The sequence below is a fragment of the Hypomesus nipponensis genome, chromosome 27 (assembly GCF_054491055.1).
Source record: "Hypomesus nipponensis isolate SF chromosome 27, ASM5449105v1, whole genome shotgun sequence".
Taxonomy (NCBI): Eukaryota; Metazoa; Chordata; class Actinopteri; order Osmeriformes; family Osmeridae; genus Hypomesus; species Hypomesus nipponensis.
Window position 1 is genome coordinate 13,947,119 of NC_140387.1, and position 15,056 is coordinate 13,962,174.

Consider the following 15,056-nt stretch of genomic DNA (forward strand, 5'->3'; position numbering starts at 1 on the left):
TTTCCTGGCATAGTTGCCTTTGCTAAACCTTTTTAGGTCACCAACTCTGTTCAAGAATGTCCCACATGCAAAGACACACAGAGATGCAGACAGACTGAACAGTGGTCAAGGCTTGGCTAGAGTGAGTTTGGTTCCTTGTGTGTGATTCCAGCAGACTACATAGTCTAGGCCAGTGGTTCCCAACCCTGGTCCTCAGGGAACACCTGTCCTGCATGTTTTAGATGTTTCCCTGCGCCAACACACCTGATTCAAATGAATGGTCAAAGCAGGCTTCTGCAGAGCTTGAAACGTGACATTATTTCTTAACTTGTTTCTTTAAATTAATACGTTCTTTGGAGATGAAGTAAAACACGTAAATTCATTCATGTCTGCACTTCAGAAAGTCTGCACTGTTTCCGAGCACGGACTAAAGTTCTTTGAGTGCTGGAATTTACTCGACGGAACTGTCTTTTGAGATTCTGTTCCCGCCAGTTTGCATGTTTTGCAACATGTTAATTCAGCTCAACTTTTAGTATATAAAAATACAAAAACTTGTACCTTATGCTTTCTTTGAGAAATTTGTCACCAGATTTGCATTTGTCTTTATGGGGCGAGAGTTGGACTTTGTCTCGTTCTCTTGGGGCTCTGAACAAATGTGCACATCTGTTGGATTCCACAGACAACTGTCTACAACCAGCACAACATTTCCTATCTATTGATCCAAAAATTAAGCATGAAGAGTGACAATTGTGGCAATGCTGGCAAACTAGAAACTATTTTTGAACCAGATTCTGAAGCGCCTCTCCACTCTAGCATTTCATTCCGTACTCTAGGCTCTCACATACACACCCATGTAAATCTCAGAAAACGTTCTGGGAAAAAAACGTAATCAGTGATATGGAAAAAAGTTGAGTAGATATCAAAAAGCTGAAAAGAAGAAAAAAAAAGTATAAGCTGGAAACCGCTGAATCTGTTGAAATTGTTGATAGCTGAATGGTTTTAATAGCTGAAAGGTGCAAAAGAAGAAATAGAATAATACGAAGAAGTTGAATAAAGATTCGAAGAACAATAGCTGGCCAACTGAGTCTTTGGGTCAATAGGTGTATTCGACTTCGTGCAGCGCCGCAGCCGGCTGCAGGCAGCTGACTTGAAGCAGTGAATTCTGGTTAGACTTTTTGTCCAACTTGATACGGCGCCGAGGTTAGGTCACTGTGATGTATCCATCAAAGTACCTTGAGATCGATTTGAAAACTGCCAGCTGTGTAGCCGAGCGTGTTTTCTCAAGAGGAACTGCACGGGTTCTAATGATGACACAGCTATTTCATGATTGGCCGGACTCACACACAACAACTTTGATGTCTGTTTTGTATTTATTCTGACACCTTCAGTTTTGCCAATGCTCAAATCCGGACCAAATAGTATAATTGAATTAAATATTTGCCTTTATTGACAGACTGTGATAGCCTACTATTGTTGAAGAAAGGGTTTAAGTCCGCCTCTTCACTAACAAAAGTTTAATTAAGTTATGGTTGTATTATCAATCTGCAGATTGGAGAAAAAGTTTTACATAGCCCTCACTCTTTATTATCATCTCAAATCATTCTCCATCCTCGTGGTCTTGTAAGGCCGTTCTCGCAAGGACGCTTGGCAAGAATGTTCTTCTCAAGAGGCCTATGTTCTTAGCGTTCTTTGGATTGATAAACAGCCAAAGCCTAGTTAAGGCCCTATGTTAGGGCTAAGCCCCGACTGTTAACAACTTCTGTCTATGCCCACGGTGCAGACTGGTTTATGATTGTTCTCAGGAGTCGAGAGCAAACCAAATGTTCCTATCAGGGGCGGTTCTACGCAGGGGCCTACAGGGGCCAGTGCCCCTGTAAAACTGCCCCTGGCTCCCCCTGTGGCCCCCCTGAGCTGGCTGAATATTTTTTTTTTTTTTCTTTTACACTTTGTTTTTCTTATAATTTTTTTTACACTTTGTTTTTCTTCTTCTAGTAGTCATCATGAAACGAGAAATGGACATTGGAGCCTTTTTTGCCCCAGTAAATAAAAAAGTGAGAGAAACATATCAAGATATTGAGAGAGCTGAGGAGCTGGAAGAGGGAGAGCCAGAGCCGTTTGTATGATTTTAATATAAAGCAAAATTAAAGTATTTAATGTTTAAATATAATTTGTTTCCGTTTAAAATGTGCCTCTCTGATTAAACGTTGGCCCCCCTGTATAATTAGTCTAGAACCGCCACTGGTCTTTTTTCCCTTACTACGAACTGCAGTGCGTTAAGCGCTCAGTTCAATTTAATTTGTATGCATTTGTTAATTGCTTTTCATTAAAGAAACAAAATTCTCTAAAGTTATCATACAGCCTCCTACCTCAAGTGCACATTAGTCCAAGCGCTTAGTGAAGCATATAGTGCGAGCTCAACATGGCTGAAAAAGATCTATTGGCAACATTTATGAGCAACAGCAAAAATGTAGGACCACCCACCGATAATGTTCATATTGTCTTTTTAGCTCTCCACACTCTGATCCTGTTACCCCTCCCTGGGCCTGCTGCTGTTTTCAACTAGCCTATTCTACAACAACATAAAGGCTTTTGATTTTGGTATGCCACCCCAAGATTTTCAGTGTCCCAATCTTGCCACTACTATGAAACATTTCTGGGGACATCACTGTTGCACATTAAATATATGAAAATCAAAAAAGAAAAAAAATAATTAAATACAGTATTAAGAATAACAAGTGATAGTACAAGTAAATCCTTATCATCAAAATTCTTGAAGGAAGAAAAAAAAGTGTGCAACCTCATTCCATCCTTTTTAATAATGTTTTCCATTTGAGAAATTACAAATCCCAACCAAACATGACCAATTTATAAATACATAGTGATATTACACTTTATGAAACTTTGATTTAACGTTTTCAGGTCGTATGCCTACATTTGAATGTAATTTGTACTGCATAAATACCTTGTAATTTTATACAGGAGAAACAAAACAAACTGTTTCAAATGAAAAAAATGTATGCTAAAAAAGTTGACCTACATGCCAAAATGGATGTCTTAAAATTAAAATTTTACAACAATATAAAAAATGGAAGGTTTTCACTCTATTTATGGTGAATGAAACTGAGAATTGTACTCATATATGTTCCGGAAATTATACAATATAGGCCATCAAAACGCTACTAACGCTTTGTACAGAACACAAAAACACACATCACCTCTCATTCAGAAGTGATTACAGCTATAAACAACAGATTTGTACAAATATATTTCATATTAGGCTCAGAATGGTTTAAGACTTGAGGCTAATTTAGGTCATTCACAATAAAGTAAAAAAAAGTGGAGAAAATCTATACTTGTTTCTTGAAATATATATTTCAGGTGAATTTAAATCAGTCTAATTGTATTTATTTTGTAGGTTTGTTCTTTTATTACCATGCAAAAGTCCAGCTTAAGCATAACAGACAAGTTATTTTTCTTGAAAACATGTTTTGAAATTGCACTGCAAAAAAGTTCAGTGAATTTGTTCATACAGTAAAAACAGTCTTTACTGCTCTAAACCACTATTGAGTAAATATGTAGCTACAGTACATAGATGTTACAGTTATTGTTTGCGTGGTCACATTTAATCCATTTTAAACAGAGATTTATAAACACTGTTACTGTGCCATAATAACAGAAAACATTGACACTCATTAGTTGTCAGAACAAAATGTTTCAGTATCATAACCTCTTGCTCTAGTATCGTCCCTATTGTATCACAATCATCTCTGGTGTTCTGGTAATGATGCATTGAAGATCATTTTGCATGGTATGTCACAAAGATGTTGGTAACAGTATCTGTATCTTGTTATTTTTCCAGGATCTGACACAAAACATTTTTATTTTCCTTTCCTAAATAAGCTTAAGGAGATGTTGGAAAATCTACAAATTGAAGCAATACTTGAACCTTTGGTTAATTTGAATATTGACTTAACGTGGTCTGACTATTCAACATTAAGATGTGCGAACAAGAACAGATACATTGTCAAACATCCACAAATTATTGATATACAACACTTATAACCACTCTCAGTCACAAAGGAAACGGTGAACAAACAGAAAAGTGAGTCTTAAAATATTTGACTAATACACTGGGACTCCAGCAAGTTAGGCAATTTCTAATACTGTTAGCATTCATTTAATTATTACAAAAATAATTTGAGGTTTCAGGTTTTTTTTACATAATGTTTTCGAAGGCAATTGACATCAATACCCAATGAGTGGAATGAATTTCGAACACATATCGATAAGAAATATGTCAAAGCTGCACGTAGCTAAAACCACACCTTTGAACACCAAATGCTTGCAAATAACTGTCATGCTAAGGTGTCATGCTAAGGTGATAGCAAATAAACTCTTTTGACACTTGTGTGAATGTGAAAGCATCCTTGCCAAAAACCAAACAGGGTTAAGAATGATTATAGTGATAGTGAAAAAAGCTAAGAAAATATACAGATTTAATAGGTTTGTGAGAAGATATGCAGCGAGTGAGCATTCAGTATGTCACCAATGGGCCATCCATTGACTGAACTTGGGAGGTGGGAGGGGCAAGGGGCATGGTCTCTTTTGAGTCTCTGGGAGCTCATTCGCTATCGAGCTCCTTGAACGAGGAGGGGGGGCTGTCCCGCATGGGCAGAAGGTCGTAGTGACAGGGGATGTGGCTGTTTTTGGGTAAGTCATATGGGTCCTGGCCAAAAGGTCCATGGCCATTGTTGTTGCCGGGTGAGTGGATGGCATTGATGGTGGGCTCTGGAAACAAAGGTGTTTTGACTGTTACCTAGTTACAAAACACACCAATTTTGCCTTTGCCTACCCATATCGCATTTTTCAACAATGTCTGGAGGGGAGGGCAAACAGTGGGTTCAAACTATATTCAACATTAGTACCACATATCCTGCTATTCTAAAATTAAAAAAAGTTGAAAGGAGATTTTAGGGTCCTCACCAACTTCATAGACATTCTTGTTGGTGGGGCTGCAGTTATTGATCTCGGCATACGGTGGGTCCCGTCGCGCGGGTGACTTCATCTCCACGTAGCCACACTCAACGTTCTTGGGAAGGAGAAGCGGAGAGTCCTTAATGGTGGCGTAGGGATTCTCCGAGCTGTTGAGGGAGCTGGAGCTGGCATGATAGGGCATTCCTTTTGCCAGGTCTGCAGATAGAAGAGCAATCAGGAAAGAGCACAAAAGTTGGCTCAATTGTGAACTTGTTTGGTAGTGAGTGTTTTAACAGTTGTACAGAAACAAAACCTACCTCTTAGGGATTTCCCCATGTATCGGCGGTCAAGGCCATATGCTCCTAATGAATGAAAGAAGAAAGGAAGACACACGAATAGCAGGAAATGTCAGCTCATCAACAGTATGCCAGAGAGAAGTATTATTATTAGAGTACAGAATCTGTACAGTTTTCTGTAAATGTGATGAGTAATGATTACCAAAACATACCAATGAGTATGTTTGTGATTATGCATGTACGTTTGTGTGCAGGTGCGTGGACTTCAGTGTGTGTCAAGTGGGGTTTACCAACATGGGAAGTTGAGTATTCTTACCTAGCTCATTAAAGCAGCCTCCATGTTTCCAGTCTGCAGGAAGGGTGCCAGTTTGATCTGCTATGGGAGGTCTCTTCCTCTGCTCCACATTCTTCAAGTTTACAAACAGCTGGTTATTCTTAGCCTAGAAACAAGACCATATGTACAGTAAAACACTGTTTGTTGTACATAAAGAAATTCCAAACTTTGCCTACAAGAATGGCAAAACAAGAATTTAAATAAAATAATGACTATATGAATATGAGTTGCTACTGCTTGACTTTGTATGTTGTTGTCAAACCACAAATGCCCAGCTGGAAGCAACAACTCCAGATAACAGTGACACAGCAGCACAAACTGTCTTTTGTCTTACTTTTCCATAAGATAGGTTGCTGACATGTGGAGGGCTTGTGCATTGGGTCAGCGTGTGGTAACTGGGATTGGAGAAGTAGTTGCTTGGATGGACGTCACCTGGTGGTGGGAGTGCTTCTGGAAAAGAGACAACAAGAATTCCTCAACATCTAAGAAATCACAGCAGTGTACTGTTTTCTGAAGCTGTTTGTGTGTAAAATATTATATGTACATAAGTGATACAGTTATAGTATTCATATTCTATAGTTTATCAAACACCTAGAACAAAATTACAATTTCTCACACAACACTTTTATTCCACTGATGTTCGGAAAAACTGTCAGAGACTTACCTGCGATGGCATAGTCAGCTGTGACACGCACAGCGGGGGTGTATGTGACGGCAGGCATGGTTGGCTCCTTGCCCTTCTGCTTCTTCCTGTAGATGATGAAGAGGAGGAGAAGGAAGAGCACCAGCAGTACCAGGACAATGATGCCAGCAATGGCACCAATCTGGTAGGAGTCGACAGGCACTGCAGTGCTGGTCAGACTGTTGGGGTTGCCCACGATGATGATGCCAGCTATGGGGGTGGGTCAAGAAAGTTAGAAAACAGAAGGTACAGTATATTCATGTATGTGTAAAAGCTTGAGGATTTGGACTTGTGTCAAACTGCTCTGAAACGCATACATTGTTAAATGTGTTTGTGGTTGAGTGATGAATGACTGAATTAAGAGAGGCAGTGCTTCCCACAAATCAATTTCTAAAAGATGCAAAGGACATTAATTAAGACTTGGCCTCACAAAAATAAGTGTTTCATTGAGTAACATGATTTTACTATTTGTAAAGGAGACTTGTGAGGGGCACAGTACTGCAGGTAGGGGTCGAGGTAAATGTGTTACACTATGTCATTCAAATATACAGACAGGATACTGTATTTCTCACCTTGGTCACAACGGGCTCCCTTCCATCCAGGGTTGCAGTAACAGGTACCGGTCATGTGGTCACAGGTGGAGTTGTTGAGACAATCGCACACCTGACGACAGCCATAACCATAGGAACCAGAAGGGCATTCTTGGAAGCAGAAATGGAGGAGACAGTTACATTTGTATACTGAGAAACACATGGAGTAGATTACTCAGATAATCAGATTCTTGAGTCAAGCATATAAACAGTACATTTTATAAAAACGCATCAGTTTCTGCGCTACTGTATGAGCAATGAACTCACATGTAAACAGAAAACAACACCAACTCTGGTGCTGATAATGCTAGCGATAAACCTGTATGAACTCACTTTGTTCACAGTGGCGTCCCATGAAGCCTGTGCGACAGGTGCACTGCCCGGAGATGTGGTCGCAGTCAGCTCCATTACGACACTGGCAGATCTGTGAACAGCCCTTACCGTAAAAGCCCAGTGGACAACCTGTAATAGTCAAATACAGTTAGTCTACTTTGGTACAGGGAAAGACAAACTATGTGCTTAAATGCATTCATGCAGGTTTGGATGTGTGTGTAAGTAGAAGAAACATTCAATGTTCTTTTACAGTGGGACACAAATGCACGTGCAGTGAGTGACTACACCGGGAAACACACACTTTCAAGAGTGTCCACCAATTAAATTTTTCCTCAGCATTTTCTAATCCTGCTGTCCTTCCTCAAATCAGCCAGGAGTAGTGGTCAACCAAATCAACGGTGACTGGGAGCCGAGGCCAAGTGCTCACCGATGAAACCCATGTGAGCATGAGGAGAACATGCAAACTCCACACAAAAAAACCAGAGAGCCCACATGAGCACAAAATAGTTCTCAATGCAGGAATTGAACCCAGGACCTTTTTGCTGAAAGGTAAGCATGCGTGTGTCTGTGGATCAGCATTTAAGTAGGGGCGAGTGTGTATGCTTGTGTGCATAATTGCGCATGTTGTGTGACTCACGTTGTGTGCAATAGAGGCCCGTCCAGCCAGGTGTACACTTGCACTCCCCATCATAGGCACTGCAGTACGCTCCATTGTGGCAATTACAAGTGTGGCCACAGTTGGGGCCCCACTGACCAGGTGGGCAGGCTGTAATACAACAGATAAACAATCAACACTTTTGTAGGGAATTATAAGGGTAAAATCATTTAGGTGAAGTATTCAGACGGGTGATACCGGCAGAATGGGGTTAGAAATGCTCTGTTAGGACATGTCAACAGGGGGCGCCACAGCCCAACTTAAATTCCTAGCGTCGACCTTACTTTGCGAATGAGAAGTGACTGTCTAAAAACTCAATTCTATCTGTTGGACATCTCTGGAATTTATAGTGTAAAGTCTACAACCGAACTTTGCTGACTTCACACAACAGCAAACTCTCACAAAAAGTTGAAGAGAACTTGAGACTAAGACTTGTTCAGCATGAGAGCCAGTATGCAAAGCATGCTGTCTTCATCTGTGGCTCCCTGCATATCCCAGGATCCATTGAGCCTATGATGAGTAAAGGGGGTCTTAGAGGTCGCTGAAGGTTGCTAGGGGTCAGGGCAGATTCCTTGCTTGGCAGAAACATGAGTTGACCCTGGAAGGATGATCCATGTCAGTGATACAGCTAATAAACTCAGTGATGGATTAATCACATCTGGGAGCAACAGCTTAAAAACACGTCCAGGTCAAAGGTTGGGTTGAGTAACACCTGTCGTTAATTTCAAAAGACATAACGTAGCAGGATGAGCAAGAGGAGTGGTAAACAGAGACAGTATGCTACATGGAACTGTTTGGTCTTTGAGGGGATTTTGTCAGAGTAAGTAATAATTGTAACTTAACAGGAACATTTCTTGCGAGGAGTAATAATTCACTGACTATGTCTGATCATGTCTTTTTTCAAAGCCCAGTTGAACTCTTGTCAACAAAACTGAGTGCCTTTAGGGGGTACCCCAGTGACTCACTGAGTAAAGCAAGTGCTACATGGCCTGAGGCCTAACCACAGGGGCTCATGTTCAATTCTGGCCTGGGCCATTGCAGGCCATTCTCCCTCCCTGCCCTTCCTGTCTCTAACTGTCACTATGAAACAATAAAACAGACATAATAAAAACAAATAATGTATAGTTGTCTATCAAGGCAAAGGTATCTAAAAGTAACAGCCAGACCACACTTACGTTGGGAGCAGTCACTTCCAATCCAGCCAGGGTAACACTGGCATGAGCCATCAGCGGGGTTACAGGTGCCGTTGTTGGTACAGGTGCAGCCCCACGCACAGTTTTTCCCAAACCTGCCACTGGGGCAAACTGTGTGTGTTTGGGAGGGGGGAGCAATAAGTGCAGCAAAGTGAGGTTTAGTACAATATAGTTTAAAATAAAGATTTTTAGTTTTCCTATACTCTGTTTACTGTTACTTTCCATTTTGATGTCATGCAAGGGTAAAGTGTCAACCCACCTTCGTTGCACAGGGCCCCTTTGAAGCCCGGGAAGCAGTTACACTGGCCCGAGACATGATGACATGGCCCATTGTTATGGACACACTGGGGGCAGGCTTGGCTGCAGCGATGGCCAAAGTAGCCAGGGGAACAGACTAGCCAGGAACATAAAGTAAAGAATTAGCTACAACCAATAAATAGGATAATTTCCTGTTTCTTACGACACACATTTGTAAAATGTGTAACAACATATTTTCAATGAACAGTGATGACAAATGTTACTACACTGTCGGTTTGAATTGTTTTCATTTTACAATATTCCCAAGTTTGAGATAATACACATTGCTAGTTTGACATAAAGCACATGGATATAAACAGAGCTTGCTTAAGGAATACCGTGGATTTAGGCTTAATTCATCTTCAACATTCTTTCACTTTCACTGCACATAGAGAAAGACTAGAGACTAGAGAAAGACCTTTAAAATGGGATGGTGGCCCAAAAAATTATAAAAACAACAACTTTATGTAAGTATGGGACTCTTACTTATCTGACAGGTGGTCCCTCGGTAACCTGGGGCACATTCACAGGTGCCCTCGTCAGGGGAGCAGGAGGCCCCGTTCTTACAGTTACAGGGCAGGGAGCAGTTGGGACCCCAGCGGCCCTCCTTGCACACACTATCACAGTGGATACCTGGAAACACAAACAGGTTTCTTACTCAATCAATCCTGTAGATCATGCAACGTCTCTCTGTACTTTGAATGGAGCTTCAGCCTGAACATAGACTTTAAACAACACTCTATTCCAGTACCATTCATCAATTCTTTGTTGCTTTAAGAAAGCTGATACTAAAGCTTGAGTAAGAAAGATGGAGAAATAGAGATATTTCCTAAACCCTATACTTGAAGTGCAACTCTAACCAGAGAACCTGACCCACCATTGTTTGACCACCAACCCTGATCTGCTAGACAAAGACGCTGTAACCAACAGATGCTAAACCCTATTGTAATGACTATTGTGTGCACTGTATCATCAGCACACACTTGGGTAAGCCTCACCCTAGCCTCCAGTCTAAGAGATAAATACTTGGTGTTGTTGGGGAGCTAATTACAGAATCGCTTTACTATCACTGAACAGTCATAGGCCATAGACGCCAGCCTTCAAGAATCTAAGCCCACAGTCAATACTGTCTGGCATGACTCCACAAAAACTGTAGGAACACCCACCTTTGACAAATTATGTGTTTGTCTGATAGAGTCATTTGAAGTCTGTTCATATTGTAGAAGTATGACTGTCTGATGTTTGTGGCATTGTTATTATCTGTCAGAAGAACCACATCAGAACGTAGCATGTGTGAGTTGCACAGAGATCAATTCATCAAAAAAATACTTGGTGTCATATTGCGCCTCAAACTCTTTCCATCTTTCGCAATTTCAAAGAGAGACAGGGACAAACGCAAGCTCGAGCACGAGGTCAGATTAAGAATAATGTGAATCAGTTACCAAGAACCACAAGAGAACCAGAATACACTCCACATCCTCCCTCCACCATTAAGCCAGCTATTTCTAAGCAGCAAAGAAAACAACTAATTGTTCTCTAAAAAAGAATATGAAAGACAGGAAAACAAGAACATTTACAGTTCGATATTGTTTTCAGAATATGAGGATTTCAGGATGTTACAATGGAGGTGTAAACATGGACCTACAAGCACTGTCTAGAAAACAGGGATCTTGGTGGGTGGGAGAAAATGGAGAGAGAAGAGAGAAAGAATAGAGAGGAAGAATGGAGGATGACTAATTCAATGAGGAGATTAGAGGCTATTCAGTTTCTCAATTACACAGCTCCCCCTTGGCTACAAAAGGTAGGTACAAAGGTAAGGGAGAATCATGTCAAGCTTGTTTACCAAGAAAAAACTAGGGATTTTGTTTAAAAACATAACCAGACTTGGTATCATTATTTTCTTTAAATAATTATACCAAAACTGACTGTTCTTTTTCTTTTTGTCTGTCTCTCTCTCAATCAGGCTCTCTACGTCTTTCATTAACTCTTTCTCACTCTTGTTCTTTATTGTCTCAGAATCTTGTCATTTCTCCATTCCACTCATTCTCTCACTATCTCCACAAGCATGTCCTTACTCACTGCCTTGTTTTTCCATCTTGTTTCCATTTCCCTTTCCAACCAACGTTGCTCTTTCAAACCTACTACTGATACATACACACCTCCCTTCAACCGTGTATCCATTCCTCTATCTTTCTATCATCCAACCTTCCCCCTCTCTCTAGGTCTCCTCTCCCTCTTTGTCTGTGAATCTCTCTCTCTTCCTTTTCTCTCTGTCTTCTCTGTTTCTCTCCCTTGCTCTCTCTGCTTCCCACCAGGCTGTTGCAGTCGTGGGGCCGATAGGCTACAGTGAGAGTGAGCGAGGAACCAAGTCCGGGGTACAAAGGGCTCTTTGAGGGAACTGTTCTCGTGTTGCTAGGCAATGCCGGAATGCTGGTGATAAACTCCGGTTAAGTAGCTAGGAAGAAATGCCTTCGTATTAACTGCTTGACGCAGTAAGACAAGGTAGTGGAATTACTATGCCGCCTGCATCTCGACCTGAGCACTAGAGGAAAAGAGAGCAGAGCAGGAGAGAATTCTCATTCTCAGCCCATTGATTGTCTCAGAATTAACAAATTATTTTGTCCAGACATGTCACAACACATCTCCTTTTCCATAAGTATGAGTTGCACAATTTGAACAGGTTATGTACACAGACCAAACCAAAACTGGGAAGGAAGTTTTTACTATCTGCCCAGATGCAGCAAATTAAAGAGACTGTATACAGTATATACTAAGAAGAAGGTGTGCAGCACTCAGTCCTCTCACTTGGCTCTCTTTTGAGTCTGTAAGTAAGTATGAAGGTGTGCCACTATTGTATTGTGATCTTTCATGTCAGTGAGTTGACAGTTCTTTTTCCTTAGGTTTGGATCCACACTTACCAGTCCATCCCGCCGGACATCGACAGTGCCCAGTTGATGGGTGGCAACCATCAGCATGGCTACAGTCACAGCGCTCCCTGCAGTCTAAACCATAGGTGCCATCCTGAGAAGACCACAGAAGATGCCAGTCTGAATAATTGATATAATCATGATCTGCAAAGTGTATATGGGTTGCCAGGTATATGTTCCCTATATTTTCACAAACATAAATGTACTGTAACTATCTTGAATCTGATACTAACCTCAGGGCAGGGAAATTGTTAAATAGTAAAAGGGCATATGCATTACTAGAATCAGAAATCTAAGTTTACAGATGTTCCCCATACTATATTTTATGTCCTTATTTCATTTGTGTTTATAGTCTGTTCACATCTTTATAATGTACATTAAGAAACACGTTTTCATTTTCAGGTAAACTGACAAGACTCATTTTATTGTTTGTAACTGTAAAATTATAAAGCTGTATTTAAAGTTATTTAGTCGGCCAATGTGAATAGTACATTTATGTATCTCACCCTGCAAATCTTTTCAGTATTGAAATCAAGGAAAAGAATGTTCAAACCATAAAACGTATTACTTGGATACTATCCCAACAAATCCTTTGGCTTATTGGCTTCCCAATGCTGAGGCTATTGGAAACAGAACCTGACTTAATCCACTAACTCCTGACTTCCTGAATCCTGGTGCTCTTGGAGAGAATGGATTTGTAATTATGGCAAGCTTTGGATGAAAGGACTGTAGTGCCTGGCATAGCATGTGACTACTCAACACTTGGTACTCTTGGTACAGCTATAGTTCAAGGATTTCCATGCAGTTTAAACTTTGTTAGATTTGAATTACATTTGCTTAAAGATTTTATAAAGATTAGATCCCCCCCCAAAATGTAATACTTTTCTGCAAATTTGCTGCACTGGTGCAATTCATATTCAGCAATATGTTATTCAAATTTAGAACATTCATTGTTGTTTAAAGATGTTTCATGATTATGTATATTCATGACATTCAACAGTGTAACATCATTTTCATTGTATTAATTGTAATAAATGTTTTATTAATGTTTTTATAATTTTTTTAAATTCATAATAAAAACAGTAATGGTATACACTCTGTCATGATGCATAGTTGCGCAACAAATGACATGATGTGTAAGTGACTCACCTGACAGGGGTAGTCACACCGCTCGCCCCTCCACCCAGGGGCACAGGTACAATGACCATTCAGGGCATTGCAAGCACCACCGTTTCCACACTTACAGGTACGGTTGCAACCCAGCCCCCATGTTCCACTTGGGCAGTTGATGGAGCACTCTACTCCATGCCACCCTATGGAGAAACATTCACCATCACAGACATTGTTATAATGAGAAAGTAGGCTCGTATTTACACATAGAACACATGGAAATAACTATGATGTGAAATTAATATTCAAGGGAAATATATACATAGTAAGGATTTGGTTGATATCATAAATGATCTATCATACATGAACTAAAATCAATAGAGTCAACAAGATGAGTAATTTGAGTGTTTGTTGGCATGAAACATACCTGCTTTGCAGGAGCAAGCTCCGTCTACCGATGAGCACAGTGCTCCGTTCTTGCAGCTGCAGCTAGATGAGCAGTTGATTCCGTGGGTGCCAGCAGGGCAGGGTGTGGAACAGTTGGGCCCCTGGAAGAAATTCAATGCGGGGTCAGATGGCTGAGCAGTTATGGGATTGAGCTAATAATCAGAGGGTTGCCGGTTCGATTCCCGGCCGTGCAAAATTATGGTTGCGTCCTTGGGAAAGGCCCTTCACCCTACTTGCCTCGGGGAAATGTACCTGTACTTAATGTAAGTCGCTCTGGATAAGAGCGTCTGCAAATTACTAAATGTAACTTTAAGTTTGCTTAAAGTGTTTAGTATTCATATTTGCATGATTCTAATGCTACCTTTTTGGTACTGTACACTAGCAAAGGTTAACATGCTTTTAATTCATACGGGAATATGGGAATGTACGTATATTCAAATCATCAAATCAAATGTATTTCTATAGCCCTTTTTACACCCAAGCATGTCACAGACGGGTATATTGACTACGTTTATACTGGACATTTCCTTTAAAGGGGTCAGTACCTCTTATTTTATTATCTCTCATCAGTATGTTATCCTTGCTAACCATTCCTACGACTTTGCCTCAGCATCTGTAAGTTCGACATTCCATTACCTTAAAGCCTGGGGCACAGATGCACTCGCCCGATACACTGTGGCAGTCAGCACCATTCTGGCACTGGCACACCTGATGGCAAGCTTCTCCAAAAAACCCAGGGGTGCACGTTTCGTTACAGTAAAGCCCTGACCAGCCAGGTTGGCATGTACATTCACCGGACATTGGGTGGCAGCTAAAGGAGCAAAAAGAAAAGAACCTGTTAAGTGACAGAGTACATCTAATAACACTGTTGGGCAGCAATCAAATTGTTACAGAGGTCAATTGAAAATGTTCTCTCTTATGGGACATCCCTGAGAACAAGTATGCAAAAGGAAAGACAGCATGTCTAGGACGATGAAGTATTAGCTAACATCCCCTCAGTTCTAAGAGCAGTTTGGGATGTCCACACTTTGCCTGTCAACCACTTAACCCATTCAGACAGTACACCACTTATAAAAAACGATCCCAAGAATTTTCGTCTGTTGCGCAGATAGGGGGGAAGGGATTAACGAGGACAGAGGCGGGATCTGTCGGGTCTAACTGCACAATAGGCTTGTTGCTGTTGTACCTGTTTAAGTTTCAGCTACCCCCTTCCACCTGAAACAGTGGCCCTATTGAGAC

The 15,056-nt window shown here is 40.8% G+C and overlaps 1 protein-coding gene across 1 annotated transcript in view; it reads right to left on the reverse strand.

Annotated features, from left to right (window-relative positions):
• Positions 1-2,779: 2,779 nt before the first annotated feature.
• Positions 2,780-15,056, reverse strand: part of megf10 (multiple EGF-like-domains 10) — a 43,389-nt gene continuing 31,112 nt past the window's right edge. The window contains exons 10-25 of the mRNA XM_084693790.1: positions 14,454-14,628; positions 13,798-13,918; positions 13,410-13,573; positions 12,252-12,354; positions 9,820-9,966; positions 9,296-9,430; positions 9,019-9,147; positions 7,826-7,954; positions 7,189-7,317; positions 6,838-6,966; positions 6,248-6,475; positions 5,918-6,033; positions 5,566-5,689; positions 5,271-5,315; positions 4,963-5,169; positions 2,780-4,767 (exon numbers count right to left, since the gene is read on the reverse strand). Coding sequence (XP_084549916.1) covers positions 4,601-4,767; positions 4,963-5,169; positions 5,271-5,315; positions 5,566-5,689; positions 5,918-6,033; positions 6,248-6,475; positions 6,838-6,966; positions 7,189-7,317; positions 7,826-7,954; positions 9,019-9,147; positions 9,296-9,430; positions 9,820-9,966; positions 12,252-12,354; positions 13,410-13,573; positions 13,798-13,918; positions 14,454-14,628 — 2,248 coding nt within the window. The 3' untranslated portion in view covers positions 2,780-4,600. The remainder of the gene's footprint in view (positions 4,768-4,962; positions 5,170-5,270; positions 5,316-5,565; positions 5,690-5,917; positions 6,034-6,247; positions 6,476-6,837; positions 6,967-7,188; positions 7,318-7,825; positions 7,955-9,018; positions 9,148-9,295; positions 9,431-9,819; positions 9,967-12,251; positions 12,355-13,409; positions 13,574-13,797; positions 13,919-14,453; positions 14,629-15,056) is intronic.